At 47.4% G+C, this 26,866-nt stretch overlaps 1 protein-coding gene across 3 annotated transcripts in view; it reads left to right on the top strand.

The window, feature by feature from the left end:
- MYO5C (myosin VC) overlaps positions 1-26,866 on the top strand; it is a 103,767-nt gene that overhangs the window by 22,686 nt on the left and 54,215 nt on the right. For all 3 annotated transcript variants that reach the window (XM_038009992.2, XM_008016575.3, XM_008016577.3), the window contains exons 7-16: positions 481-562; positions 2,401-2,508; positions 7,935-8,041; positions 11,096-11,361; positions 15,574-15,655; positions 18,968-19,108; positions 21,387-21,512; positions 24,395-24,478; positions 25,564-25,698; positions 26,141-26,238. In XM_038009992.2, the coding sequence (XP_037865920.2) occupies positions 481-562; positions 2,401-2,508; positions 7,935-8,041; positions 11,096-11,361; positions 15,574-15,655; positions 18,968-19,108; positions 21,387-21,512; positions 24,395-24,478; positions 25,564-25,698; positions 26,141-26,238 (1,229 nt within the window). The remainder of the gene's footprint in view (positions 1-480; positions 563-2,400; positions 2,509-7,934; positions 8,042-11,095; positions 11,362-15,573; positions 15,656-18,967; positions 19,109-21,386; positions 21,513-24,394; positions 24,479-25,563; positions 25,699-26,140; positions 26,239-26,866) is intronic.

Below are 26,866 nucleotides of genomic sequence, written 5' to 3'. Positions count from 1 at the left end.
TTAAAAAGCAAGTATCTCTTTCTAGAGTACAAAAACTGTTTGAAATAGACAAAGCTGACAGACTGGCTTTCCTATCAGAAAGGAAATGGGATCAGAGCTATCGAGGGGGTTTTAAGAGAAAGGCTTTTCTGCCAGTAAAATGGAGAAAATTCTCATTGTTTTGGCCCAGGAGGAGAGCAACAGTAAACCTTGTATTGGAGGAAGTTTCTAAAAATTTCACTAGGATGAGTTATGCCATTCCCATTCCATAGGACGTTTTCATTTAATAACACTTTCTCTGGGTTGCTCGTTACTTGGAAGGCCATCTCAGGCCACCTAGTTCTCAGTTGAGAGGAAGGGCCTCTTGTAAACTGGCCAGATCACATCCCAGACAGATAATTATCCATCCAGATTAGACATCTAGGACCCTCTAGTTAAAAACCTGGCATTTTTGCTTGTGAGGATTTGGTGTAATTTTGAGGACATTTCTTTATCTTACAGTCGGAAAATGAACGAAATTACCACATTTTCTATCAGCTTTGTGCATCTGCACAGCAGTCGGAATTTAAACATCTTAAATTGGGTATGTGATGGATCGTGTGTGGAAGGGTCTCTCTTTTATATGGGGGCTTAAATTCTAGGTTAACTTTCTTCTTGTACTAATATGTCTTTTTTTTTTTTTTAAGTATTTGCCCAAATATATAAGATTCTTTGGTTTCAAGGACAGAATTGGTGCATCTAATTAAGGGGCTGGATTAGGGCTGGGGGGATGAGTTTAGAGAGAGAGGGCACTCTTAAGCCTGAGGTTATTTTTAAAGCTCATTGGGACTGGCGTGGTGGCTCATACTTGTAATCCCAGCACTTTGGGACGCCAAGGCGGGCGGATCACCTGAGGTCAGGAGTTCAAGACCAGCCTGGCCAATGTGGCAAAATCCTGTCTCTACTAAAAATACAAAAATTAGCCAGGTGTGGTGGCACGCGCCTGTAGCCCCAGCTACGTGGGAGGCTGAGGCAGAAGAATTGCTTGAACCCGGAAGAGGGAGGTTGCAGTGAGCCGAGATCACACCACTGCACTCCAGCCTAGGCAACAGAGTAAGACTCCATCTCAAAAAAAAAAAAAAAAAAAAAAAAATAGCTCATTGGGTGTTTGTGCTCCTCCAGCTAGAACCACCTGATTAAGACCTCCTGACAGCTGGAACATATGGCGTCACCAAACCTTCCATTTTATTTGAACATGCATAGATAGTTGTTTTTCTAACATGTATGACATGTTAACCCATTTTTAAAACAAACCTCCTCTATCATAATTTGATGGCTCAAGGTCATTCATTATTTGTAGTCATAATTGATTATATTCCAGAGATGGCTAAAGCATAGGGCTGTTTGTCCTTCAATACAAAAGGCTCCGAGCCCTGTGCTGTCATGGCTCTCCTGCCTTAGCCATTTGTGCTATGCTGGTAGATGAGAATTGTCGGAGATAACGTCTAGTATGTTGGAGTTGAACTTACACACTCTCTAATTTTGGAGAAGCTGCTTGTGCTTTTAGAATCTAAGTTTCTGCAGATGTCACATGAAGGTAATATCCTTGGCCTTGTCCACCAAACAGAATATGAATAGCGAACTTGCAGAAGGGCTTTCTGAAAGATCCTCTACTATTTAAACATTAGGTGTATGTATGTATGTGTGTGTGTGTGTGTGTGTGTGTTTGTGTGTGTGTGTGTAGTCATCCTGATTGTTCTAATGGTTTTGTAGGAGTATATGCATGTCAAAAGTTTACCGAATTGTACGTGTTAAACATGCAGTTTATTGTACATTCAGTAAACCTCAGTAAAGCTATATAACAATGTTGGGTGCAGGAACAAAAACCATGAGCTTTAGAGTTAGGCCTGCATTTAAATTCTTGCGTGCCATCAGCTATGGGAACTTGAGAAAGTTACTTCACTTTTCTGAGTCTTAGCTTCTGCGTCTGTAATGTAGAATTCTTTTTTTGTTGTTTTGTTTTTGTTTTTTTGAGACAGGGTCACCGAGGCTGGGGTGCAGTGGTACCAGCACGGTTCACTGCAGCCTCGAACTCCTGGGCTCAAATGATTCTCCCACGTCAGCCTCCTGAATAGTTGGGATCATAGGCATGTGCCACCATGCCCAGCTAATTTTTTGTAGAGTTAGGGTTTTGCCCTTTTGCCCAGACTGGTCTTGAACTCCTGGGTTCAAGCAAGCCCCTGCTTCAGGCTCCCAAAGTATTGGGATTACAGGCATGAGCCTCCACACCTGGCTGTAATGCAGAGTTCTAAGGAATAAACGGAATAAACTGTGTAAAGGGCATGACACAGCTCATTAAGTATGAACTTCCCTTCTTCTGATACATGTGTATGTCCAAATTTCTGTGTTACAGACATAACAAATCTTACTTTTTGATTTCAGGGAGTGCCGAAGAATTTAATTATACGAGAATGGGAGGCAATACTGTCATTGAGGGTGTGAATGATCGAGCTGAAATGGTAGAGACTCAAAAGACCTTCACGCTACTGGGTAAGAGCAAATATCCCATCCAAGGATGTAGCCATTTTCTCTTAAAAAAAAAATTAAGGCCAGGCATGGTGGCTCACGCCTGTAATCCTAACACTTTGGGAGGCCGAGGCGGGTGGATCACAAGGTCAGGAGATCAAGACTATTCTAGCCAACATGGTGAAACCAGTCTCTACTAAAAATACAAAAAATTAGCCGGGCATGGTGGTGGGCATCTGTAGTCCCAGCTACTCAGGAGGCTGAGGCAGAGGAATCCCTGGAACTCAGGAGGCGGAGGGTTGCATTGAGCCGACATCACACCACTGCACTCCAGCCTGGCAACAGAGCAAGACCCCGTCTCAAAAAAAAATTAAAAGGGGATTCCCAGCATATGTGTGTTCTGAAGGCTCCTAATCAATTCTAATTTTAGGACAAACCATCAGAACGTATTTGGAGACTAAGTGGTCAAGACTGCTTTTCCCTTAAAAGAGCTAGAAATTAACCCTTTTTTTTCCTCAGCCTTCCTGGCTCACTGTCAGAGGCATGGGCTGCAAGCCGTGTGACTGCTGTAAGCTCTTCTAGGCTGAATACAAGGATGACTGGTGAAGCCAAGGTCCGATTCGGTTCAGAAGTGGAGCGTTGGCCCTCTGTGGCCTTCATAGGTCTCCTGATGATGACAGTAATGACAGTACTTATCTGGAGCTTACAATGTGCTGGGCACCATCCTAAGCACTTCATACCCCTGTGTGAACGCATTCAATCCCTACAACCACCCTAGGAAGTCAGTGCTGCTGTTTCTCCCATTTTATAAGCGGGAAACTAAGGCACAGAGATGGGAAGTGATTTACCCAAGGTTAGGCGGCGGATTCAGAGTAGAACTGGCTTTTGCACTCCAGGGTCTTCAAGCATCTCATTTTGTACAGAAAACCCCGTCTTCTGTTGCTCGGATGCCGGCACAGGTGGAGCAGGCACGACTCTTACAGCACAGCCAGTTGCTCCCAGTCCTTCTCGTCTTACTTTTCCCACACAGAGCTCATGTTCAGAAAGGCTGTCTACCAGATGGTGTTTATAAAAACAGGCATTCACTCTCCCATTCTGTATGAGTCTAGACATCCACATGAAGCTGCCAGTCAAAGCTTTTGATCAGAGTGAGGCCGTTGGCCATTTCTTTCTTTCTCTCTCCTTTTTTTTTTTGAGACGGAATATTGCTCTGTCGCCAGGCTGGAGTGCAGTGGCACGACCCCTGCCTCGCCGGTTCAAGCAATTCCCCTGCCTTAGCTTCCCAAGTAGCTGGGATAACAGGAACGCACCACCATGCCTGGGTAATTTTTTGTATTTTAGTAGAGACGGGGTTTCACCGTGTTGGCCAAGATGATCTCGAGCTCCTGACCTCGTGATCCATCTGCCTCGGCTTCCCAGAGTGCTGGGATTACAGGTGTGAGCCACCGCGCCCAGCCAGTCATTTCTACGTCTTGCTGAAATTTCTCTTGCTGAAATCTCCCACCAATTCATTCTAAGTGCTTTCATTCTTGTGGCCTAGTTGACTGTATCTGAATGTAAAAGGCTAAGAATTTCAGGTTAAATATATCGAAGGAATAGGTAAGACGATCACAGCTGGATAATGGAAAGTGAAAACAAGATGGTTTTCTAAGCAAAATCACCATCAGACTCTGTTCCTTCAAACCTGCTTCAAGGAGAAGGGCAATTTGAACATTTTGTAATAATAAGATAAACACTTTTGGCACTGATTCACATTTTCTGAAAATAATTATAGTCGTCATTTCAATCTCTGTATAATCTACTCCGTGGAGAGCGGGCTCGGTGCGTGAGGAGGGGACAGGTGGCCAAACTCTGGCTGGGCTGGAGGATATGCCCTGCCCTGCCCACTGTCATCTCCCTGATCCTTCTACTGTCTCTCACCTCTATCATGCCCTCCTCACAGCAAGATAATGTAGGACAAATTGAGTAGGCTTTGGGATCAAATGAACGTGAATTCAAATCCTAGTTGGTATGAGTCTAAGGTACCCACTCTGAGACTTGGTGTCTTTTTTTGAGACGGAGTCTCGCTCTGTCGCCCAGGCTGGAGTACAATGGTGCAATCTCAGCTCACTGCAACCTCTGCCTCTGGGGCTCAAGCAATTCTCCTGCCTCAGCCTCTTGAGCAGCTGGGATTACAGGCACACGCCACCGCCCCCAGCTAATTTTTGTATTTTTAGTAGAGACGGGGTTTCACCATGTTGCCCAGGCCGATCTTGAACTCTTGACCTCAGGTGATCCACCCGCCTCTGCCTCCCAGAGTGCTGGGATTACAGGCATGAGCCACCGTGCCCAGCCAAGACTTGGTGTCTCGATCTGTGAGTGGCAGCACACCTTACCTTTCATGACAACTGGCGAGGAAGTGTATGTAAAAGTCCCCAGCACCAGGCCAAGCACGCAGCTGGTGCGTGGTAACTGCTACTCCCTGCCTTCTAGCTCTCTACATTCCCAGTTGTCCAAACCCTCACCATACTCTGAGTAAAACCGTCTCTTCTTCCATGAAACCTTTTCTAATTTTTGGAGATCAGCAGTTTGCAGCCATTTGCCCCCGTGTATCACACAACTTAGGTTATGTTTACAGATTTCCACATCACATTCCTCAGTCCCAGGGCCAAGACTGGGACAAGGCGAGAGAGGCGCTCACCCTCAGGGCCCCGCATGTGCGGGGTTGGCCCTGGACACTTAGCCTGTGCACAGACCTAGACGTTCTAGACAAAGCCCTCTGGAGTTCTGTAGAGAGGTGGAGTACTGTGTCCTCTCACAGCGTTAATGGTGTTGGCCGCCTGCTGTGCTGTGTGAAGTGGGCAGGTGGTAAGAGGTTGGGGCCACTGCACCTGTTGCCTGCACCTCTGCCTTCAAACGAGGATACCTCAGCAAGCGACCCTGCTCAAACTTTTCCTTCACCTTGCACAAGGTCATCAGGAACTTCTCTGTTTAGACACGCTAGGGTGAAGCTAGATGGCTCATGAATGCTGTGGGTCTTTTCTCATACTGTGGTGGGCACTGGCGTTAAACTGCTTAGATACGCCTTACCCAGTGTGATCTCGGGTGAGTTCCCTAACCTTTCTGTGCCTTAGTTTCCTCTTCTGTGAGATGGGAACAATACTAGGATTCCTTCCTGTGGTTGCAGTGAGCATGAGAGGAGCTGATGCATGGAAAATACCGAGGACAGTGCCTGAGGCGGTGTTCCGTTCGCCTTCCCCTCGCTTCTGCTGCTGAGGTCCCTCAGCTGGCATTGAGATTACCCCTGGAGAAGCGCGAGAGGATGCATTTTGATTGAAAAGTCCCTCTCCTCTGCTCTTCTGCTGTGTCTTTCTCATGTGACTCATCCACTGATCCCTGCCATTTGAGTGTTGCTATGCCCTTTGCTCTCTGATGGGACGAACACCTTGGAATCAGGCTGTCTCCAGGACCTCAGGCTCTAGAAACTTGACCAGTGAGCTCCCCCTGGAAATCTGATTCAGGCTGGCATTGCTTTTGTGTGACAGGCTCACTAAGGGTGATTACTTAACACAGGTCTTGAACTCTTTCTTTCATATTACTGCTTTGGAGTTGTCATCTCCCTTTTGCGTTTCTGGAAGGCCTGGAGTAGTTGAGGGATTTAGTTATGGATCACAGAAAGCAAGGAGGAGTGTCACGATGGAGGCTTCTGCACCTGGCATTTTGAGTTGCTGCTCGTGATCACTTACCTGTCATTACTGTGGCGGAGGCCTAGGGATATGTTTCTGTTGGACACATCTGTCCTTCAGATGGAGGAGTTACCTCCAGATGGAAAGGCAGCAAGTGCCTGAACTCAGCTGGAGCTGGAGTCTTCCCTGTGTTCTTGGATTGAAAGCTTTTGAGACTGATTTTATTTAATCTTTGTAGTACAGGAGACTCTGGGCCAGGTGCAGTGGCTCATGCCTATAATCCCAGCACTTTGGGAGGCCAAGAAGGGTGGACCACTTGAGCCCAGGCATTCAAGACCAGCCTAGACAACAAGGCGAAACCCCATCTCTACAAAAAGTTAGCTGGGTGTGGTGGCACACATTTGTAGTCCCAGCTACTCAGGAGGCGGAGGTGGGAGGATTACTTGAGCCTAGGAGGTCAAGGCTGCAGTGAGCCATGATCACGCCACTGCACTCCAGGCTGGACAACAGAGTGAGACCTTGTCTAAAAAAAAAAAAAAAAAGTAGGTTTTGAAATCGTTAAAGAACACGACCTACCTGCTAATGAAAACTCCAGGTATCCTCAAATGAGGGGTCACTGGCTTCCATTCCGGTGTCCATTCCAGGGTGGACCGGGCAGCCTGCCTGGTGTGAATGAGCCTGCCTGCCAGCCCGAGCGCATCTCTCAGCTCCTCAGGTCACCACAGTGTCATTAACACACACTGGGGGGATCCCGACCTGGCATCACCGGGCTCACAGTGTGCAGGTCTACACTGTGATTTGCAGGGTTTGAACACACAGTCCTTTCTAGCAGCTGGTTTGCTTTCTTATTGGCTCCAGGAAATGTGCTAATGCCCTCATGGTGACTGAATATGGTGTGTAGTTATAATTTATATTCTACTTACTGCAATCAAAGCCCCAATGGGAAACATGGGGCAGGCTCACAATAGGATACAAGAGGGATTATTTATTATTTACAACTACAAAGTTGTGAGTGGAGTCTAGGGGATCTACTAATACAAGGGGCAGTGGGCACCTGGGGGCAGCAGCAGAACTGTTCACTGCTCTTTCCCATGTGGGCATCCAAGTGTTTCTGGGTTTCTGGAGCCTAGAAGGAGAGTTGGGTAAAGTCAGCCCCAGAGGAGTAGTGACCTCCTGTCATTCGGGCCATGCAGCCAGCTGGAGGCAGCTTCACAGGGACAGCGGCTGGGGAGGACACACTCAGAACCTTCTCCGCTCCTCTCTCTGTTCTCCTGCCGGGGCTCCCCATGAATCAAGCCCAACCAAAGGCCAGAGGGCATGAAAGGCCATCGCCTTGGTTTATGCCAAGTCCCCTGGGGCAGAGAGCAGACGATTTGGAGGGGCAAACGGCATCCCTCCAGCAATCCCACCTAGAAAATAAGTCACGGATTCAGAGAGCTTGTGAGCAAAAAGAAAAGTGAAAAACGTTCCAAATCAAGCTCAGAATCAAGGCAGGACGACTCTCTGAGGAACCTGATGTGAAACAGTTACTCGGGTATTAATTTTTGTGTTGAACTTCCTAGCAGGCATGGCACAGGGGAAACCTGTGTATAGACACATATGGCGTGTGTCTACAGAGGTCGACTAGAAGGAATAGTGCACCAGAGGCCCCTGGGTCCACTTCACGTTCCTGTCCCAGAGCTTGGCACTGATGCGACCTGCATGTCTCGAATGAATCCAGGTGCCCATCTTACTAGTCAGAGAAGAGATGCAGTATTCCTAATCTGGGAAAATGTTTGTTTTCAGGTTTCAAGGAGGATTTTCAGATGGACGTTTTTAAAATCCTGGCAGCCATCCTACATCTGGGCAACGTGCAGATCACCGCGGTGGGCAACGAGAGGTCCTCAGTTAGTGTGAGATGCTCATTTGTTTTACTTTTCCTTTGTCTGAGGGTCATAGTGGAACCGGTTCGCAACTGGCCTGCCTTTGCTTTTTAGCAGCAGGCATAGACGGCCTCCTGGGTAGACTGGTTTAGCAGGAAGCCGGCGGCAAGGGATTCCAGGGGTTGCCTTCAAGGAGTAAAGCCTCCTCCCCTTGCAACAGTAGAGGAGGGGAAATGTGTCTTCTGTGTGTTTTTCTTCTATTCAGCAAGTCTGTATGAAGCACCTACTAAGTGCCACGGACTGTCATAGCATCTGGGGAAACAGCAGTGAACAAAACAAAGCAAGAAGCCCTTCAGAGAGCTTATGATCATGGGTAGGGAGGAGACACAACAAGCAAATATGATCTCTGGCAGCTGGTGACGGCTGGCACAGAGGAAAGTAAAGCAGAGGGGGCATGCGGAGGGGCTGTGCCTTTCATGTGGGGTGGTCAGAGAAAGCCTTTCTGAGAAGGCGGTGGTGGGCAGCGGCCTGAAGGGGATGAAGAAGCAGGTTGTACCTGTGGATGGGGGAAGAACGGCAAGTGCGGAAACCCGCAGGCAGAAGATGTCATTTGAGATACAGCAGGAAGGTCCATGTATCCAGAGGGTGAGTGACAGGGAGGGTGTGGATGAGACCAGAGGGAGAAGGGGGATGGCAGACCACGTAGGACCTGAAGGACGCTGGGTAGTTTTCAACAGAAGGACACTCACTACCTCCTTACACCTGCTTGACTCAGACGTCAGTGGTGCTGGCTTCCTGGGAATGTGTTGTAAGTTTTGTGATAGATTTCTTTAATGGACACAAGTTAATTTAATGTGTGTTTCTTCTATGACACATACTATGAGTAGTGATTCTTGGGGGAAGGGTATGTGTTTAATTAGTCTCATCAATGTCCATGTAGAGAAGAAAACAAACACAAGTAAAAAATGTTTCTATGAAACACAGAATCTGCCTACCTTTAAAGCTTTGCATTATCAGTGACATGTCTGTCCTAGTCAACTCAGAATGCCATATCAAAATGCCACAGGCTGACTGGCTTCAACAATAGACATTTGTTTTCTCACAGTTCTAGAGTCTGGAAGTCTGAGAGCAGAGTGTCAGCCTGCTCAGTTCTGGTGAGGACTTCCTGGCTCCTAGACAGCCACCTTCTCATTGCGTCCTCATGGTGGAGAGAGAGCAGACGCTGTGACGCCTCTTACGAGAACACTAATCCCATCATGGCAGGCCTCACCCTCTCGACTTTCGCCAACCCTGATTACCTCCCAAAGGCCCCATCTCCAAATACTGTCAAGTTGGGGGTTAGGACTTCAACATCTGAGTTTTGGAGGGACACAAATATTCAGTCCGTAACCATGTCTATTTTCATGTTCCTCAAATAACTGATGGGAATAGTTGATCATTTTGCATACCTGGTGGGTTCTTGGCTGTCTGCTACCAACAGTTTGGGGAGAGAGCAGAGCTGAGTGGAGCATGAACTCCTGGGCTCGGCATTTTAGGCCTGTTGCCATGACCAGGAAGTAATTCTCCTTCCCCTCCTCCAGCTTTCACCTCAGCACCCCTCCCATCCCCCCGCAGTGTCCAGACCTCCCAGAGTGAGCCAGTTCCCCAAGTGGGAAAGCAGGGAGAGAGGTGACGAGAGGCCTGGGGGAGAGTCTGGTGTGTCTGAAGTGGCAGGTCCCTCTTTTTTTTTGCTCAGTTACCTCGGAGAAGCTGGGCTTCTGCCCTTTTTTCCCTAAATCCCCAAAGACTAAAAATGTGATTTCTGCCCGACAGATGCCACCACACTGAGCCCTCTCCCGTGAAGCTTGTTGTGAAGGTAGCATTTTGGAGGAGGAATTAACATTGACTGGCAGAAAATCCTTTCTGTGTTCTAAGAATATCTGTGGAAAATTCCCAGTCCTGTAATTATTGGTCCTAGATTTGGGATCCATTTCCACCCATTTGTATCAGGAACTTGAAACGTTGCACACATTAAATTTGGACAAAGCCATCTGACTTTCTGAAAAGCTGCTGCCCTTTGCATTTTTTTCCCATAGCAGCACCTGCAGCTGAATTGTTTTTGACTCAGAAGGTTTCATTCTTTCTTAGAAGGAAGGAAACCAAATGCCTCTGCCAGTCCCCTCCCTTATGAGGTCAGGCACGTCAAAGCCAGCTCTGTGTTACTGTGATGCTGGTCGGCAGGGGTGTGGGTAGAGCGCAGGGAGGGGCAGGACTGTTTCCATGGCTTCCTCCACTGTGTCCTGAGGCTTTTTAGTGCAATCACGTGGGTTTCCTGGTGGGCTGGAATGGTGCCCGCAGGGGAGCCTGCCTTGGGAGTTCTCCTGACTGAGAGAGGAGCTGGGAGTCACATCCTCACCTAAGGACAGGAGCCCTTTGTCCACACTGGCTGAACGGAAATGGGAGCACCTCTTCCCTCTTTTCATCTGCTGACCAGCGGGGCAGCTCTCATGCCCGGGCTTGGGGGAGAAGCAAGATTTCACTTTGTGCATTCAGGAAAAGTCCCACCCCAGGCCTCGTGTCAGCTGAGGCACTAGCTCAGCCACAGGAACCCCACCAGCTTCTGCCTGGCAACAACACCCAGGTACCTCCTGGACCATCATCCAGGCAAACCCCTGGCCACACGAGGTGGGGCAGGGTGAGTGCGCACTCTTGACAAGTGGCCCAGGATGGTACAAAGGGAAGAGAGAGGGCTGCATCCACATCCACAGGAACAGGGCGGGGTCTAGGGAGGATGGCCTCCATGGCCTTAGTCACCGCTGACATTCTTTGGTTAAAATGAAAAATCAGTGTGGGATGCAGCCCTGGACTCCCCGGCATTGCTGCAGGGGTGGTCTGCCAAGGGCCAGGTTGCAGGACCCGTGCCGGTGCAGCCCTCTTGCTCTACTCCCAGGTCTGTCTCCACCTCCTGAGGCCTGGGCATCCTTGTGCCAGCTACTACTCAGCTCTTGCACAGGCCTCAGTGTGGGCACAGGGGCCTTGGCCGGGTGGGATTGTGTGGCTTTGGATGACTGGGCCACCTGACGGGGCTTGTGCTTGTTTTTGAAGGAGGATGACAGTCACCTGAAGGTGTTCTGTGAGCTCCTGGGCCTGGAGAGTGGCAGAGTTGCTCAGTGGCTGTGCAATCGCAAAATCATCACAAGCTCTGAGACGGTGGTAAAACCCATGACCAGGCCTCAGGCTGTCAACGCCAGGGATGCACTGGCCAAAAAGATCTATGCTCACCTGTTCGACTTCATTGTGGAGAGAATTAACCAAGCGTTGCAGTTTTCAGGCAAGCAGCACACTTTTATTGGTGTTTTGGACATTTATGGGTAAGATTCTCTTCAGTGAGCCTGTCTTTCCTCCTTTACATGTTGAGAGCCATGTGGTTTTTAGATTATTTTGTTCTGGTTCCTTTGTATTTCACATGATTAGAAAGATAACATTCTCTGCTTTTGCCCCTATAGATGCTAAGTACACTCTACTGGGCTATGGTGCCGTTTATTTAAAGTGCATTAAAGAGATGCTGAATTAGTAATGACTGGCGTTAAGAGCTTACTGTGTGCCAGCTCTGAGGCTGCTTGACTTCCCTGGGCTTTCTCACTTAATTCTTAAGCAACCTCATAACTATCCCCATTTTAGAGCTGCAACAACCAAGGCTTAGAAAGACTCAATAACTTGGTCACAGTTGCTCCACTGGTGGGAAAAGCCAGCACAGTTGTGAGGCTCCTGCTTCTGCTTTTCCCACCAAAGGCCCCTGAGGTGTGGAGCCCCGGGGTCCCTTCCCATTCAAATCACAGGGGATGACAAGTCACTTAGGCCTGCATCTTGCCCAAGCCCAGCGGCCAGAGGTGGACTGAACCCAGGTCTCCGATCAACCCCCCCCCCCCCCCCCCAATCATTTTCCGTTCTCGGGTGAGAAGGTCTTGGATTTTCCCCAGCCCTCCTCCGGGAGGTCTTACCCTTCATCCCATCCTGGAATTGGGTTCTTTTTCATTGTCTCTGCCTGGTCCTCCTCCTCTAAACCCCAGGCCCAGCTCATGCTGAAACTGCTGGGGAGTAACCAGAGTGGAAGCTGGTATGGAGGGCTCCACAGAGGTTGTTATCCCTCAGGCTTTTCTCAGCAGCTGGCCCCAGTGCCCAGCCCTTGCCCCTCTCCTGAGACCCACCCTGGTTTCTTAGCAGGAGAAGGGGGAAGATTGACCCGTGAAAGGCATCGTGGAGTGTTCCACCTGGATTGGGGGATCTTCCCCCACACCCTGGCAAAAAGCTGCTCAACCCCATTCCCTATGCAAAGGGGAGAGCCGAGCCCTGGCCTTCCTGGCCCTGCTGCTGCCTCCTGGGGAGGAGGGGACAGGGCCACGCCACGCTGTTGGACTTGCACACAGGTGGAGAGGCAGCTTTTGCCATAGCTGTCAAATGAGAGACAGTGCCTCAAGGGAGTTGCTTTGTTTAATTTAGATCCTATGTTAATATGTATGGCTCCCAATTCATAGTACATGTCAACAGTTATAAAATGCTTAATACATTACTGGGATAGTCTAGTCAATTATTTACCTTGTCTTGTTCCAAGAAAGTGTTTGAGCAGCCAGTAAAAGCTTAAGTGAACTTTTAAAAATGGATAGTCCTCATTAAAAATAGTCCTGTTTCACTGTGGTGGAAATATGTAATTGTTCTGTTATTCCCTGTTCTTTTGGGCGTTTTAAAAACATATTTTTAAATGGCAGTCCTTTATTTTAAGAGTATATTTCTTTTTTTTTTTTTTTTTTTTTTGAGACAGTCTTGCTCTGTCGCCCAGGCTGGAGTGCAGTGGCACCATCTCAGCTCACTGCAACCTCCTCCTCCCAGGTTCAAGCGATTCTCCTGCCTAAGCCTCCCGGGTAGTTGGAACTACAGGCACCTGCCACCACACCACGCCTGGCTAATTTTTTGTATTTTTAGTAGCGATGGCGTTTCACAGTATTAGCCAGGATGGTCTCAATCTCCTGACCTTGCGACCTGTCCACCTCGGCCTCCCAAAGTGCTGGGATTACAGGCGTGAGCCACCGCGCCCGGCCATTATTTCATATTTTTATCTAACAGATGTTTATGTCCCAGGCACTGTGTTGGAGGCAATGGTTGAACAGCACAGACACACGGCTCCTGCCGCCGTGGGACCGAGACTGGTGAGGGCGGCAGGCCGGCAGTAGAGGTTGGGATGAGTCCTGGGAAGGGAGGAAGGTGTGCTGGAGGTTAGCAGGGGGTGGGGACAGAGCAGGGGCAGCCGTGTGCAAGGAGTAGCAAGCTGGACGTTGGCCCCCAGGCAGGATCCAGGACCACTGTAATAAGGAATTTAAATTTTTCAGCTATGTGGAAAAACCTGAGACAAGTATTTATAAATTCACAAAGACTTGTTAAATTATTTTAAGATTCCTCTCAAAAATTCTAACAGCAGCCTCTTTGCTGCCACCCTTGAGTTCATGAGACGCCTCCAAAAAAATCAGCTTTCCTCTAGGCAGCAGGGCTGCAACCTGGGGCCAAGCCCTTCCCGCCCCCTCCAGTAGCCTCACTTCTAGGCTAACCCTCGCCCAGGCGTACCTGCAACTTTTGAGAAAGCTCATTTTGACTTGGAAATAAGGAAGCTTCAAAGGAAGAGTTAGCATCTTTGAAAGCAGGTAAAGCTGAAGCTGAGCTTCCAGGTCTAAGCTGAGAGCGGACGAAGGCTGGTGACTCCCCGGCCTGTCGTGTGTTATGTTCTTTGGACCCAGAGTTGGAAAAGCCTGGGTCTGGGGGTCAGACCCCTCGGAGTGAGCTCCATAGCATACCAGTTACGTGACCCCAAGAAAGTCACAGAACCTCTCCAAGCCTCAGTTTCTGCATCTACAAGATGGGGCCTCTCTTGCAGGGTGATTTTGAAGACGAGATGGAAGGTATGCAGGTACCTTGAAAACCATAAGCATGGATCTCATGTGAAGTGTTATCATAGTCAACGTGCCTTTAGCATTTTAAGTCACAGATCTAGGTCTTTGCATAGGTCCTAAACTTCAGTTCTTTGTGCCCCCAAATAATGCATTGATATTTGACATTTTGCCAGGTTCTAGAAAGCCCTGCCCTTGGCCCCAGCAGTGAGCTGCAGAGCGCAGTGAGACCCTTTCGAATCTCCCCTAGGCCCAGCCCTGGCCTTGCTTCCATGAGCAGACCAGGCCCCAAATCTCTGAGCCACCAAGGCTACGTGTGGAATGGGGCCGTTCGAGCTGCTATGCGTCACCCTGGAGCTACCTAGAGGACAGTCCAGGTTCTTACCCTGCCCAGGAATTCCAGATTGAGCCAAACCAGCTCAGTCAAGTGAGACTCCCAGGGAACCCGTGGTAGGAGCTGGCGGGAACCTCTTAGGATTAGGGTGATTAAGAACAAAGCTTTAGAGGCACCAAGCACTGGGGTCGAATTGCATTTCTGGCACCAGTTGCTGGCTGTTGGTCCTCACCATGGTCACTCCTTCTCTGACCCTCGTGTGTGACAGTGGAACCACAGGAGCCCTTCACATAGGGCTGTGTTAGGGTTAAGGGAGGTGACATGCATAAATGCTGACACCTTAAAGCACTCGGCAAGCTGCCTTCCAGCTGGAGCGCATCTGGCCAGGTGGTAAATTTGGCGCCTCTGTTTTGTTCACCCACAGCATGTTTTGCAGAGTGGGATTACTCACTTAAAAGTCCCAGTTTTCTGACTTTTCCTGAGAACCAGTGAATCTAACATCCTGGCCCACGTTCGTCCATGGCTACAGCTGGCAGGAGCTGAGTAGCAGCTGCCCCTTGGACAATCCTGATGGCTCTCCAGGCCCCACACGGCTCACTGTTGTGCCGTATCCAGTCTGCTTCCCAGGCCTGTCCCCAAGGGCTCCTCTCAGTTCTTGAGCTTGCAACTTCAAGGCAACTGCAGAGGCAACTGATGAAAGTCTGAACATGGAAGCCAGCCGTGTCTGTCTCATCCCTGACGGAGTGTGCTGGGCTTTAGGATATGAAATGACTTTGTCCTTTTCCTCGAGGAACTATGAAAGCACGCCTTCGGGAGGCAAAACTGTGCCGCAATTGTGCTGCTCCTCCCCTCAACAGACAAGGAAAGGAGAATAGGAAACCACATTGCCTTCTCACTGGAGGCACAGGCATCACAGTCAGGCAGCTTCGCAGCTAAGTTCTGACACAAGCTGTGTGACCTTTGGCAAGTTTCTTAACCTCTCAGGCTTATTTTTGACCTATAAAGTCAGAATAACAATTGCCAATATCACTGTTGTTGTGCGGACTACACCATATCGTGACACGCCTATTTTAATGCCTTGCTTGGGGTAGGTGTTTTATACCTACCAGATTCCTTCCAGGGGACAACCAGGAAAAGGGTTATATATAAACTGACTACTAGGATATCATTAAAACCAGAAGCTTTGAGGGGCATTTAAAACTTGTAGAAGATATAGCAAATGTTTAAGCTTCTAAGTGTCAAAAAAATATCTATAAACAAATGCATATGTCCTGCTTCAGGTTATATTTTAACTTGTTTAAATTGTATTTCAGTTTTGAAACCTTTGATGTGAACAGCTTTGAACAATTTTGCATCAATTATGCTAATGAAAAACTGCAACAACAGTTTAACATGGTAGGTGACCCTTCTGCCTTCTTGACTAGTTCTCAGCCGTGTGTGTGTGTGTGTGTGTGTGTGTGTGTGTGTGTGTGTGATCATGGAAAGAGGCATTCTTCTTCAGGTTTCAAATTTTTATGCAAGGAGCCTCACGCTGGGTTACTGCACCACCTTGTGGCCAAATCTTGAAATCACACCCTCTCATCTATTTGCTCTTTTTTGAATCACCTGCCAATGTGTGAGCCTTACTGCGCCTCTTGGATACGGACCCTCTGTGCAGCCAGGCAAAACTAGTTGGTTGCCTGAGGCCTCCACTTTCTTTCGAGCCTCTCTGTCTTTGCACTTGCTGCTTTCTCTGCCTTAACCCACCTGCTCCTGTTTTTTTCCCCATTGCTTTATCTTCACCTGGCCAACTCCAGCTTGTGTTTTGAGATCCAGCTTCCCTGAGAGCCTTCCGCGATACCTCCTGGCCTCCCCCTATGTGCTTCCTTATCACAGGCCCGTCACATGGGATTGTCATCATTTGCATACAAGTCTCCAAATAGACTTGGTCACCTGGAGAGTCCAGGACTGGCATTCTTTGTTTCTCTCAGCCCAGTGCTTATCTCGGCGCATGCAGCACTAAACAGCAGATGGCCAATGGATTATGGGAATGAGTTTCTCCAGCCTTAATTTAGAACAAGACATATATGGTACCTTCCTAACTACCGATAAGATCAAATGTATCCTCCCATGGAAACAGACAGGAAATGGATTCCAATTTTTTTCCCACTAGGAAGATTTGTTTATTCAAAAGACATTTTTGAGTGCATATTGTGTATACCAGGTACCAAATTAAGTGCTGAGATAGAAAGATGAATAAGACAATTTTTAAAATGTTGACTAAATGCTACTTGTGGCCGTTTTGGCATTTATTATTGCTATGTGTATTGAATACAATTTCGACCTCTTAAATCAGTTCCCTAGATGCAAGAACTTTAGTGAATTCACTTTTGAACTCCCAACAGTACCGATGCCTTTCTGCTCCTAACAGAGATCGATGAAGTTAAAAGTTGATTGGACATCCTTCTACATTGGCTCTACCATGAAACTACTCTCATATTTTTTTAAATAGTTGCCTCCTTCACATTTCTATTTGGCTCTGTTTCTGAAAAGCATGAAAGTGAAAATGCTTTACTAACTCATATTTTCCTTTTAGCCTACATCCTAAACTTTGGCTACATGTTCATGGGAAGAATTTTGATTCCAGTTCATAATAGAAATCATGTATTAATACCCTAACAGTTACTCCATGGAAAAGTTATACCTTTGTTAGTGTTTAGTCTTATTCTCCCTCAGAACCCCTGAGGAAAAGTCTTGGAGAGCTTGGGCTTTGGCTCAAACTAAATTGGGTTTGAGTCTCAGCTCTACCTCCCTCTGGGACCTGGGGCTCTCTGAGCCTCTGTTTCCTTGTTTTAAAAATGAGTCGTCATTGCACATTGTATGCATGTGTCAAAATATCACATGTACCACAAAACTATGTACAACTATTATATATCCATTTTAAAAGAGTCAATAATAGCTGTCTAATGTTGTGAGAAGACCCAACATTGAATCCTACTCAGAAGTTTCTTTTTTTTTTTTTTTTTTGCCCAGAATTAATTCATGTATAACCATTAAATTTCATTCCATTGTAAATTTCTATTTCTTTAGCATTTGCAAGGCTTTCCTGGAAATTTAACATTAATAACTACAGCTGAGGTTTATTCCAAGTGCATATTCAGTATAACTCACCTGAAGTCCAACTCTCTGTGGCTGCTACCCTGTCCCCTGACTGCAGTGGTGTGCTGCTCCCCAGCATGTCCACCTTACCCTCAAAGTGACACCGATGCCAGATGTCTTGCCAAAAATCACAAATCAGAGGCTGCAATTGTTTTTTCTTTTTGCTTTTGTTATCATCTCCTATTCTTCTTTTTCATCCACTTCCTCCTCCTTCTCTTCCTTTTTCCCTCTTCTCCTTTTTCTCAGTCATCCGTCCATCTGTAGATCCTCCCAGGAGGGGTAGTACCTTCCTTCAGTTGTCGGCACAGGAAGCTTTGGTTAGGACTCTCCTGATCTCCGGTCCCCCTCATCTGGCTGCCATTGGGCCTTGCACCTGATGGCCACAGGGAGCTCAACAGTAGCAGGTGTAGAAGTGCAGGTGCCACCTTCTCCTCTCAGCCCACTTACCCCCCACGTGACTTTCTGTGGTCAAGTCACGCCATGGACCCCGTGTCCTGAGCCTGACGTTCATCCTGACCTCTTCCCTCGTCATCCTCCTCCCCAAGTCGCAGCCACCAAGAGCATCGGGCTGAGTCCTCACTGGTCTCATTGCCTCCGGTCCTTCCCTCCTCTGAGCCATCCTTCAGGTCTCGTCATAATCCCTCCACCCTCCAGTGGGTCCTCACTGCTCCTAGAAAAAGGCCATAGGCCCAGAATTCTCTAGGGAGGGTGTGAAGGTCTCGGGTGATCTGACTCTACCATTCTTTGCCACCACATTGTCTGCGGTCCTCCTGTACTTTCTAACCTGCTTGAGGTACGTTTCTCAAGCACCCATTGAGCTTTTGTGCAGTTCCCACTGGGATTCCTCCATGGAAGGCTTTTGTTCTTGATGCCCCACCCACCTCACCCCACCCCACCCACCTCACCCCACCCCACCCCACCTCACCCCACCCCACCCCACCTCACCCCACCCCACCTCACCTCACCCCACCCCACCTCACCCCACCCCACCTCACCCCACCCCACCCCACCTCACCCCACCCCACCCCACCTCACCCCACCTCACCACCTACCAGCCCAACTTTCTTTCATCCTCCATGGTAGGCCTGAGTACATCCTCTGGAAGCCTCCCGGATACCCCTACAGCCCAAATAAGTAGTGCACAAAGATCTCTAAGCGGTGGGCTTCTCTCACTGGCCCCGCAACTAGCATTCTCAGGTAGTTGGCTCCACCCAGCCAGGCTGCATTAGGCCAAAGAGGCTGGATCTGTCCTTGAATAGCTCCTAGCAGGAAGGGGCTGTAGGACCACACTGAGTACCATATGGTGCTGGTGGTGACACAGGCTGGCCCAAGCCATGTCCTGGGAGGTGGAGACCCACTCAGACTAGGTGGGCGGATGACAGCTAGACCCGCTTTAGGAACTCAGTGGTATTGATCATAGTGTGGGCCTTGTCTGTACTTCAGGGTCTTCCTGTTTAAACATAAATATTACAGATCAACCGTTTATGTTTTCCAAATGCTTACGTCCTGCTCTTTGGAAACACATTTTAATATTCTGTTTTACTTTATGTATTAACTTTGGGTTCCCAGCATGTCTTCAAACTGGAACAAGAAGAATACATGAAGGAAGATATCCCTTGGACACTGATAGATTTCTATGACAATCAACCGGTTATTGACCTGATTGAAGCAAAAATGGGAATTCTGGAGTTACTGGATGAAGAATGTTTGGTAACTTTTAAGAATAATTGTTTTTTTCAACTTTTAAGTATTAACAGAGGAGCATTTTGCAAAGCAGTTTTTTTGAAGTGTGCTTGTAAAATCCTGGTGTTTACCCAGTTGGTTGGGTGGATATTAATGCTGGGACAGCATCCACAGCAGGGACCCCAGAGGGCCTGCTGGGCCTTTTGCCCTCAGCCTGTGTAGACCACCCTTGGGGAGCTGCACCACCTCCTAGGTAACGTCCAGCATGGAGGCCGTCCCAAGGTGTCTGTAGAAACATGCATAGCAACAGCAAGTGACTCCACTCAAGCTGTCGGTGACTAATAACAATTGAGTTTTCTTTTACATCCTGATTCTTGCGAGTCATCAGCTATAGCTGAAAAATCAACATCGTATGATTCACCGGAAGAGCTCTCTAGGAGTTTTTTTCTTACCTTTCCCTCTGGGAAACCCCGAAGTCTGCCAGCCTGGCCGTGTCTTTTGTGGGGGCACAAGAACAAATAATCCCCAAGAGAGGATTAATAAGGTTTCGGGGTTAAAGGATTGTTGTTGTTTTTTGTTTTTTTTTGAGATGGAGTCTTGCTGTGTCACCCAGGCTGGAGTGCAGTGGTGTGATCTCAGCTCACTGCAATCTCCACTTTCTGAGTTCAAACGATTCTCCTGTCTCAGCCTCTGGAGTAGCTGGAATTATAGGCGCCCACCACCAGGCCCAGCTAATTTTTTTTTTTTTTTGAGACGGAGTCTCACTCTGTTGCCCAGGCTGGAGTGCAGTGGTGTGATCTCGGCTCACTGCAACCTCCACCTCCCGGATTCAAGCGATTCTCCTGCCTCAGCCTCCTGAGTAACTGGGATTACAGGTGCACACCACCACACCCGGCTAATTTTTGTATCTTTAGTAGAGATGGGGTTTCACCATGTTGGTCAGGCTGGTCTCAAACTCCTGACCTCATGATCCACCCGCCTCAGTCTCCCAAAGTGCTAGGATTACAGGCTTGAGCCACCATGTCCGGCCATGCCTAGTTAATTTTTCCTTTTTTTTTTTGTTTTTTTTTTTGAGATGGAGTCTCACTGTCTCCCAGGCTGGAGTGCAGTGGTGTATCTTAGCTCACTGCAAGCTCTGCCTCCTGAGTTCATGCCATTCTCCTGCCTCAGCCTCCCAAGTAGCTGGGACTACAGGTGCCCGCCACGACGCCCAGCTAAATTTTTGTATTTTTAGTAGAGACAAGGTTTCACCGTGTTAGCCAGGATGATCTCGATCTCCTGACCTCGTGATCCGCCCACCTCAGCCTCCCAAAGTGCTGGGATTACAGGTGTGAGCCACCGTGCCTGGCCAATTTTTGTGTTTTTAGTAGAGACAGGGTTTCCGTCTCAAAAAAAAAAAAAAATCACATGTATCAAGAACAAATTTTGCAACTAGCTTAGTACAAGGAAGTATGCTCTTATTTCGAGGAGTGAGTTAATTAGGAAGTAAAATAAGAAAAACTGTTTTCCTGAGGCAAGGGCAGGGGAGGACTGTCTATTCAGGTGCCAGCCTTTTCCCATTCACCCATGAATAAAGGTCATGTTCATGTAATGGAACCCACACTATTTTTTTCCTGAACCTTTAGACTTCTTTGGGAAGAAATAAAATACCACCCATTTTATAGAAATAAAAGTCTTCATTCTAAAGTCATTGTGCGACCATTTCTTTTTAAAGTTTTGTTCTTCTAAAGGGACATTGATGTATCCATTTAAATATCACCTCAAACACCCCACAACTATATGTAATTGTTATTTGTCAATTAATAATTTTTAAAGTGCCCTAAAGATTAAGATCAAGGACAAATTGATGCCTAAAGTTGCTTTTTTAAAAGCCTTTAAGGCCAGGCGCAGTGGCTAATGCCTGTAACCCCAGCACTTTGGGGAGGCCAAGGTGGGTGGATCACCTGAGTTTAGGAGTTGGAGAGCAGCCTGGCCAACATTGTGAAACCCCGTCTCTACTAAAAATATAAAAATTAGCCGCGCGTGGTGGCAGGCACTTGTAATCCCAGCTACTTGGGAGGCTGAGGCAGGAGAATCACTTGAACCCAGGAGGCAGAGGTTGCCGTGGACTGAGATGGCGCCGTTGCACTCCAGCCTGGGTGGAAGAGCCAGACTCCATCTCAAAAATAAATAAATAGGAAGCCTGTAATTGAGAGCAGTTCACTAAAGTGCCAAATCACCTTGGTTTCTTAGAATTACTGCTTTTCCTCGCCTGTATGAATCTCTAGTTTTCTTACTTGCTAGTTGCTTTATTTTTATTTTCCAGTTACCACATGGAACTGATGAAAACTGGCTTCAAAAGCTGTATAATAATTTTGTCAACAAGAACCCTTTGTTTGAAAAGCCTAGAATGTCGAACACATCCTTTGTCATCCAGCACTTTGCTGATAAGGTACTGCGCAGGTCTCCAGCAATGCCGTCGACCCCAGAACCCACACAGCCTCCAGAAGGAGTAGGCAGGCCGGGAATGTTTCTGGTCAGATTCAAGTCACACTTAACATGTAGCTTTGATAAGTGTGTGTTTAACAGTTCCTGCTCTGTTTTTATGATGACATACATGAGTTTCAACTGTACTACTTTAAAGACGAATGTGTTGTTAGAAAACCTCACTTCTGATTTTGAATTTACTGTGAATTCATTAACCTCTTATCAGTTTATTTTCTGTATGAAATTGTGATACTCAAGACAGCATAATTCTTTCCTATAATGAAAGCTATATCTTTTTCTGAAGTTCTATATGATTAAACTGGACTATATTACAATGGCAACATAGGTTAATTCAAGATGATGATGGGTTATCTTCGTGCTTTTTTTCATCTTTTGTGTCTCTTTTTTTCTTTATATATCTCCTTTTTCTTTCTGCTAAACAGATGTTACTTGTCTGAAATGAAAAATTTTTGTTAAAATCTCATTATAGAAAGCTTAGAAAACAGAAGGAAAAAATTGCCATAACCACCTGTCCTAAATGTACATTCTTGTTTGTTTTCCTTCCTTAAGGGAGCTCCTACCTCCTCCCATGTCCTGGTTGGGTGTTGCCTTGGTAGCCTAGCCCAGTGCCAGGGCTCACGGGAATGACTTGTGCTTGTCTGTGTTTATTGCAGAGGCTGGTTTATTGTGAGTCAGAGCTGGTCACTCCCGAGTGACTGGTGGTGGAGGGAGGGGACAGCAACCTGGAAAGCTGTGATCATCTTTGTGTGCTCGCAGAGGACTGTAAAATATTAAAATATAGGATTGGCCAGGTGCAGTGGCTCACACCTGTAATCCAGCACTTTGGGAGGCTGAGGCGAGTGAATCGCTTGAGGCCAGAAATTCGAGATCGGTCTGGCCAACATGGCGAAACCCCGTCTCTACTAAAAAACACAAAAATTAGCCAGGCGTGGTGGCACGCACCTGTAATCCGAGCTACTCAGGTGACTGAGGCAGGAAAATTGCTGGAACCTGGGAGGCGGAGGTTGCATTGAGCCGAGATCATGCCACTGCACTCCAGCCTGACGGACAGAGTGAGACCCTGTCTCAAAAAAAAAAAAAAAAAAAAAGGCCGGGCGCGGTGGCTCAAGCCTGTAATCCCAGCACTTTGGGAGGCCGAGACGGGCAGATCACGAGGTCAGGAGATCGAGACCATCCTGGCTAATATGGTGAAACGCCGTCTCTACTAAAAATACAGAAAACTAGCCGGGCGAGATGGCGGGCGCCTGTAGTCCCAGCTACTCAGGAGGCTGAGGCAGGAGAATGGCGTGAACCTGGGAGGCGGAGCTTGCAGTGAGCTGAGATCCGGCCACTGCACTCCAGCCTGGGCGACAGAGCGAGACTCCGTCTCAAAAAAAAAAAAAAAAAAAAAGTTAAGTTTTTAGTGCTTAGACTTTTTCAGATGGGCTCCTGAAAAGATGCCTATGAAATGAATGATCATATGTTAAATTATATTTTCTAGCTATTGTCTTACAATTTCAGGGTTCTGGTCCCATGGGAAAAGGGAGAGGGAAAGACCAGACTCCATAAAAAGCACATATGGGATTTCTTTCAGGGGTCTCTCTTTATAGGATGTAGTTTCTGTACATGTAAATTCTCTCACCTGCCACTTCCGGGAAGTCTCCCTTCAAAGAACTAGGCAGCGTTTGGGCCGGACTGTGGATTGATTGGTGGGAAGAACCCACACATGCTATGGGGTTAGATTAGGTTTGCAGTCTCATTGGCCAGGAAAATCAGGTCATATTGAATGCAAGGCAGCTGAGCTTAGATGTGGCAACTCAGCACATCTTCCCTTGGTCCCAGAGTCCCCAGCAGAGGCACCAGCTGCCTGTGACACTGTCCCCACAGATGCTCCCCCGGACCAGGACAGCTCTATACTTACCACCTTTGCCTGTCTGTCCTAGTGGCTCACACCACCATTCTGGAAGAATTTGTACAACAATCCAGGTACTTCATTCACAAAGAAGTGTTTACAAACAGCCGGTGTTCCTGGATCTTAACCTACCGGCAAGAGTACCTCCTTGTCTGAGGTACAAAGCAGAGGCCATGCCCAGGAACCCTCTGCCTCCAGATTCCAGCACTCTCCCCTGTTTCCTCGTTGTCAATTTTTAACATTAATTTTAATATGTTTTTAATTTATGAAAAATATATTATCACATATTAAGATATGCAATCCAGAGGCATAAACTACAGGGAGGTTGAATGTTTAAGCAGCCACCCTGGATATGCCATGGTTTGAGGGATTCGAGAAGCCTTACTCATCAGAAAGGGCAGCATGGAGAGTTTTTCTAAGCCAGATTCAAGCAGTGCAAACGTTTACCCACTCTAAACCTGACTCTGAGGGCTTGGCGGCTCTCGAAGGCCCGGTGGTCAGCTGATCGGTTTTTCTATCCTTTCTACCACATTAATGTTGATTTAGGAAACGATGTCTGTTTGAACCCAGTGAACACCACTAAGCTTTTTCCTCCTCCTGGTGTCTTCAAAGGCAAAGGGAGACCTAAGTCAGGTGTTCTTGTATGAACTGCACATACCGCAGGGAGCAACAGGACCCCTGTGGCCAGAGGGAGCTGACAGGTGAGTGCAGAGTGATCAGCAGGCAGGTGAGAGATCCAGGTGGTAGGAGAGCAGACACATTCCCAGCTTTTATATAGTGGGGCTGCTGCGGTGACGCACAGAAAACAGACCTCTTTTTGTAAGATCGCCTCTATAGCCTTTTTATTAATCTTTCTTTAAAAAGAGATGCAACTTGTGCTTAGAGCCTATATTCTTTGGCCTCTTTGGGAATAATTAATTGCTTCCTCTGTATAGGTAGAGTATAAATGTGAAGGCTTCCTGGAGAAAAACAGAGATACCGTCTACGACATGCTGGTTGAAATCCTGAGAGCAAGCAAGGTCTGTAAAGTCCTAGTGGTAACTAAAACTGTTATGTAATTGACATGGATCGAGATGTATATAAGGAAAGAGTAAGGAGACAGAGAGAGAGAGCGTGTGTGTGTGTAAACTCTCTGGCCAGTGGTAACTTGTAGCTCACAGTTACAAAAAGATAACTACTGTAAATCTACTATATGCAAAATCAGAAATCAAACATGCAGATGACAGGAAGGACAGCTAATAGAACCATTAAAGAATCACAATTCCAACCACATGTGGTGACTCACGCCTGTAATCCCAACACTTTGGGAGGCAGAGGTGGGTGGATTGCTTGAGGCCAGAAGTTTGAGACCAGCCTAGCCAAAACGGCGAGACCCCATCTCTTCTAAAAATATAAAGAACATTAGCAGGGAGTGGTGACATGCCTGTAGTCCCAGGTACTTGGGAGGCTGAGGTGGGGAAGACTGCTTGGCCCTGGGAGGTAGAGGCTGCAGTGAGCCATGATTGCACCTCTGCACTCTAGCCTGGGCAACAGAGCAAGACCCTATCTCAAAACAAAACAAAATATGAAATTCACTCTGAGAGAAGATAAGACATTTAAAGAAATAACTGATACAAAGGAGAAGGTAGTAAGTGCTTTTAAAGAGATACAAATACAAGATGAAGACGGTTCAGAGAAGTTGGGATTCGTTCATTCATTGTGAAGGGGGTGGGGCTGGAAAATATTTTAAGAGATTCATGGGTAGGGTTTGGATTTGCAGGGATGAGAATGTGGAGTAGGAGGGAGGAGATTGCAGGTGGAGACACAGAGTGAGCCAGGCACGGAGGTGAGAATAGTATGTTTCCACTTTCTGACGCTTAGAGTGATACCCACATACAGACATTCACACGCTTTTCTTCTCTGTTCCCATTCCTGGGAAAGAAGCCATGGGCCATCCCTAGGGAAGACGATCTTCTTGTGGAATTGAGATTTGGCTGTAGACGTTGGTGAGGTGGTTCACTGCCCACTAGTTTAGCTGGGTTGTTGTCACCATTTATGTGGCTTGTATGAGTGAGGACTGTGGACAGTTGCTTTTGGACATTGAGATCCTCTCTGTTCCTTCCAGTTTCATCTCTGTGCCAACTTTTTTCAAGAAAATCCAGCTCCTCTTTCTCCTTTTGGTTCAATGATTACAGTTAAATCTGCAAAGCAAGTCATCAAGTCAAACAGCAAGCATTTCCGGACCACGGTTGGGAGCAAGGTACTGAGAAGGTGTCTGAGAGTGAGGGTTCTAAAGGCAGGGCCAGGCCCTGGGGAGCCAGGGCACTCAGAGGACCCACATTCCAGGCCTGGACATGGATGGACGCTGGGGCTCTTCCAGTCTAACATGCACTCCACTGCAAAAAGTTCATCGTCGTCATACTTCCCCCTCCAAGGCAGCATGCACTGGAGCGAACCACACTTTTGCATAATAACATGGTTTATTCAGTTCTCTGCTGTGTGGAGTATTAGTGTTCTGTCCAGAACGGTAGGACATGCTGATAAACCACAGTCATGGACTGAAACCTTTCATAAAAGGTGTTTATGCGTGAGGTTAACTTTTCTTCCTATTGAGTAACTTAACAAGGTTGGGCTGTGTTTTAGCGTGATGTAAGCAGTAAATTATTTCAGAGCCATATTTGATCTCTAGCTTTGTTTCCTAGTTCCGCAGCTCTCTGTACTTGCTCATGGAGACCCTCAATGCGACAACGCCCCACTATGTTCGATGCATCAAGCCAAATGATGAGAAGTTACCCTTTGAGTAAGTTCTTATGCAGCTCACAGTGAAGATGCGGGGAGGCAGTTGCTGCCATAAAGTTGGAGAATTTGCTTCCAGTTGTCTTGAGAGTTACCCTGTGTCTGGGCTTTTTTTAGTGATTTAGAACAATGCTGCCCGTTACGTAAAATGTTAGCTCAGCCCCTTTGGTTAAACCCCCTCATCTCCAGGGCTCAACAAAAGGGCTAGATTTGAAAGAATCTTCTACAACTAAAGTTTTTGCAACTGAGCCTGAACCTGTTACTTGATTAAAAGAAGAATGAGTATGTGTGTTTGTAGAAGATCGTGGAAGGTCGGAAGATTTGTCCTCACACGTGATGGCATGAGGCATTATGCTTGTTCTCTGGGACCCCACGGAGGAGAACCAATGCCTGTGAATATAAGGTGTAACGAGTCCCTTGTAGCTTACTAGAGCTGAAAGAGGTGCCTAAAGGGGGATGAGCTGTCTATGGAGGTGGTGAGTGTGTCCGTGGGTCACCAGATGGGTGAGACCTAAGCTGCAGAGCCACCTGTTGGGTGTTTTGTAGAGGAAATTCAAGCATCAGTGGGTGCTTGGGCCAGGCGAGCTAGCACATTTCTTTCCACTTGGTTGTCATTTGAAGCTCAACTCAAA

This window comes from Chlorocebus sabaeus, chromosome 26 (genome assembly GCF_047675955.1).
Source record: "Chlorocebus sabaeus isolate Y175 chromosome 26, mChlSab1.0.hap1, whole genome shotgun sequence".
In the NCBI taxonomy this organism is placed as follows: Eukaryota; Metazoa; Chordata; class Mammalia; order Primates; family Cercopithecidae; genus Chlorocebus; species Chlorocebus sabaeus.
The sequence above is the reverse complement of the archived record's forward strand: the minus strand, read 5'-3'. Positions and strand labels throughout refer to the sequence as shown.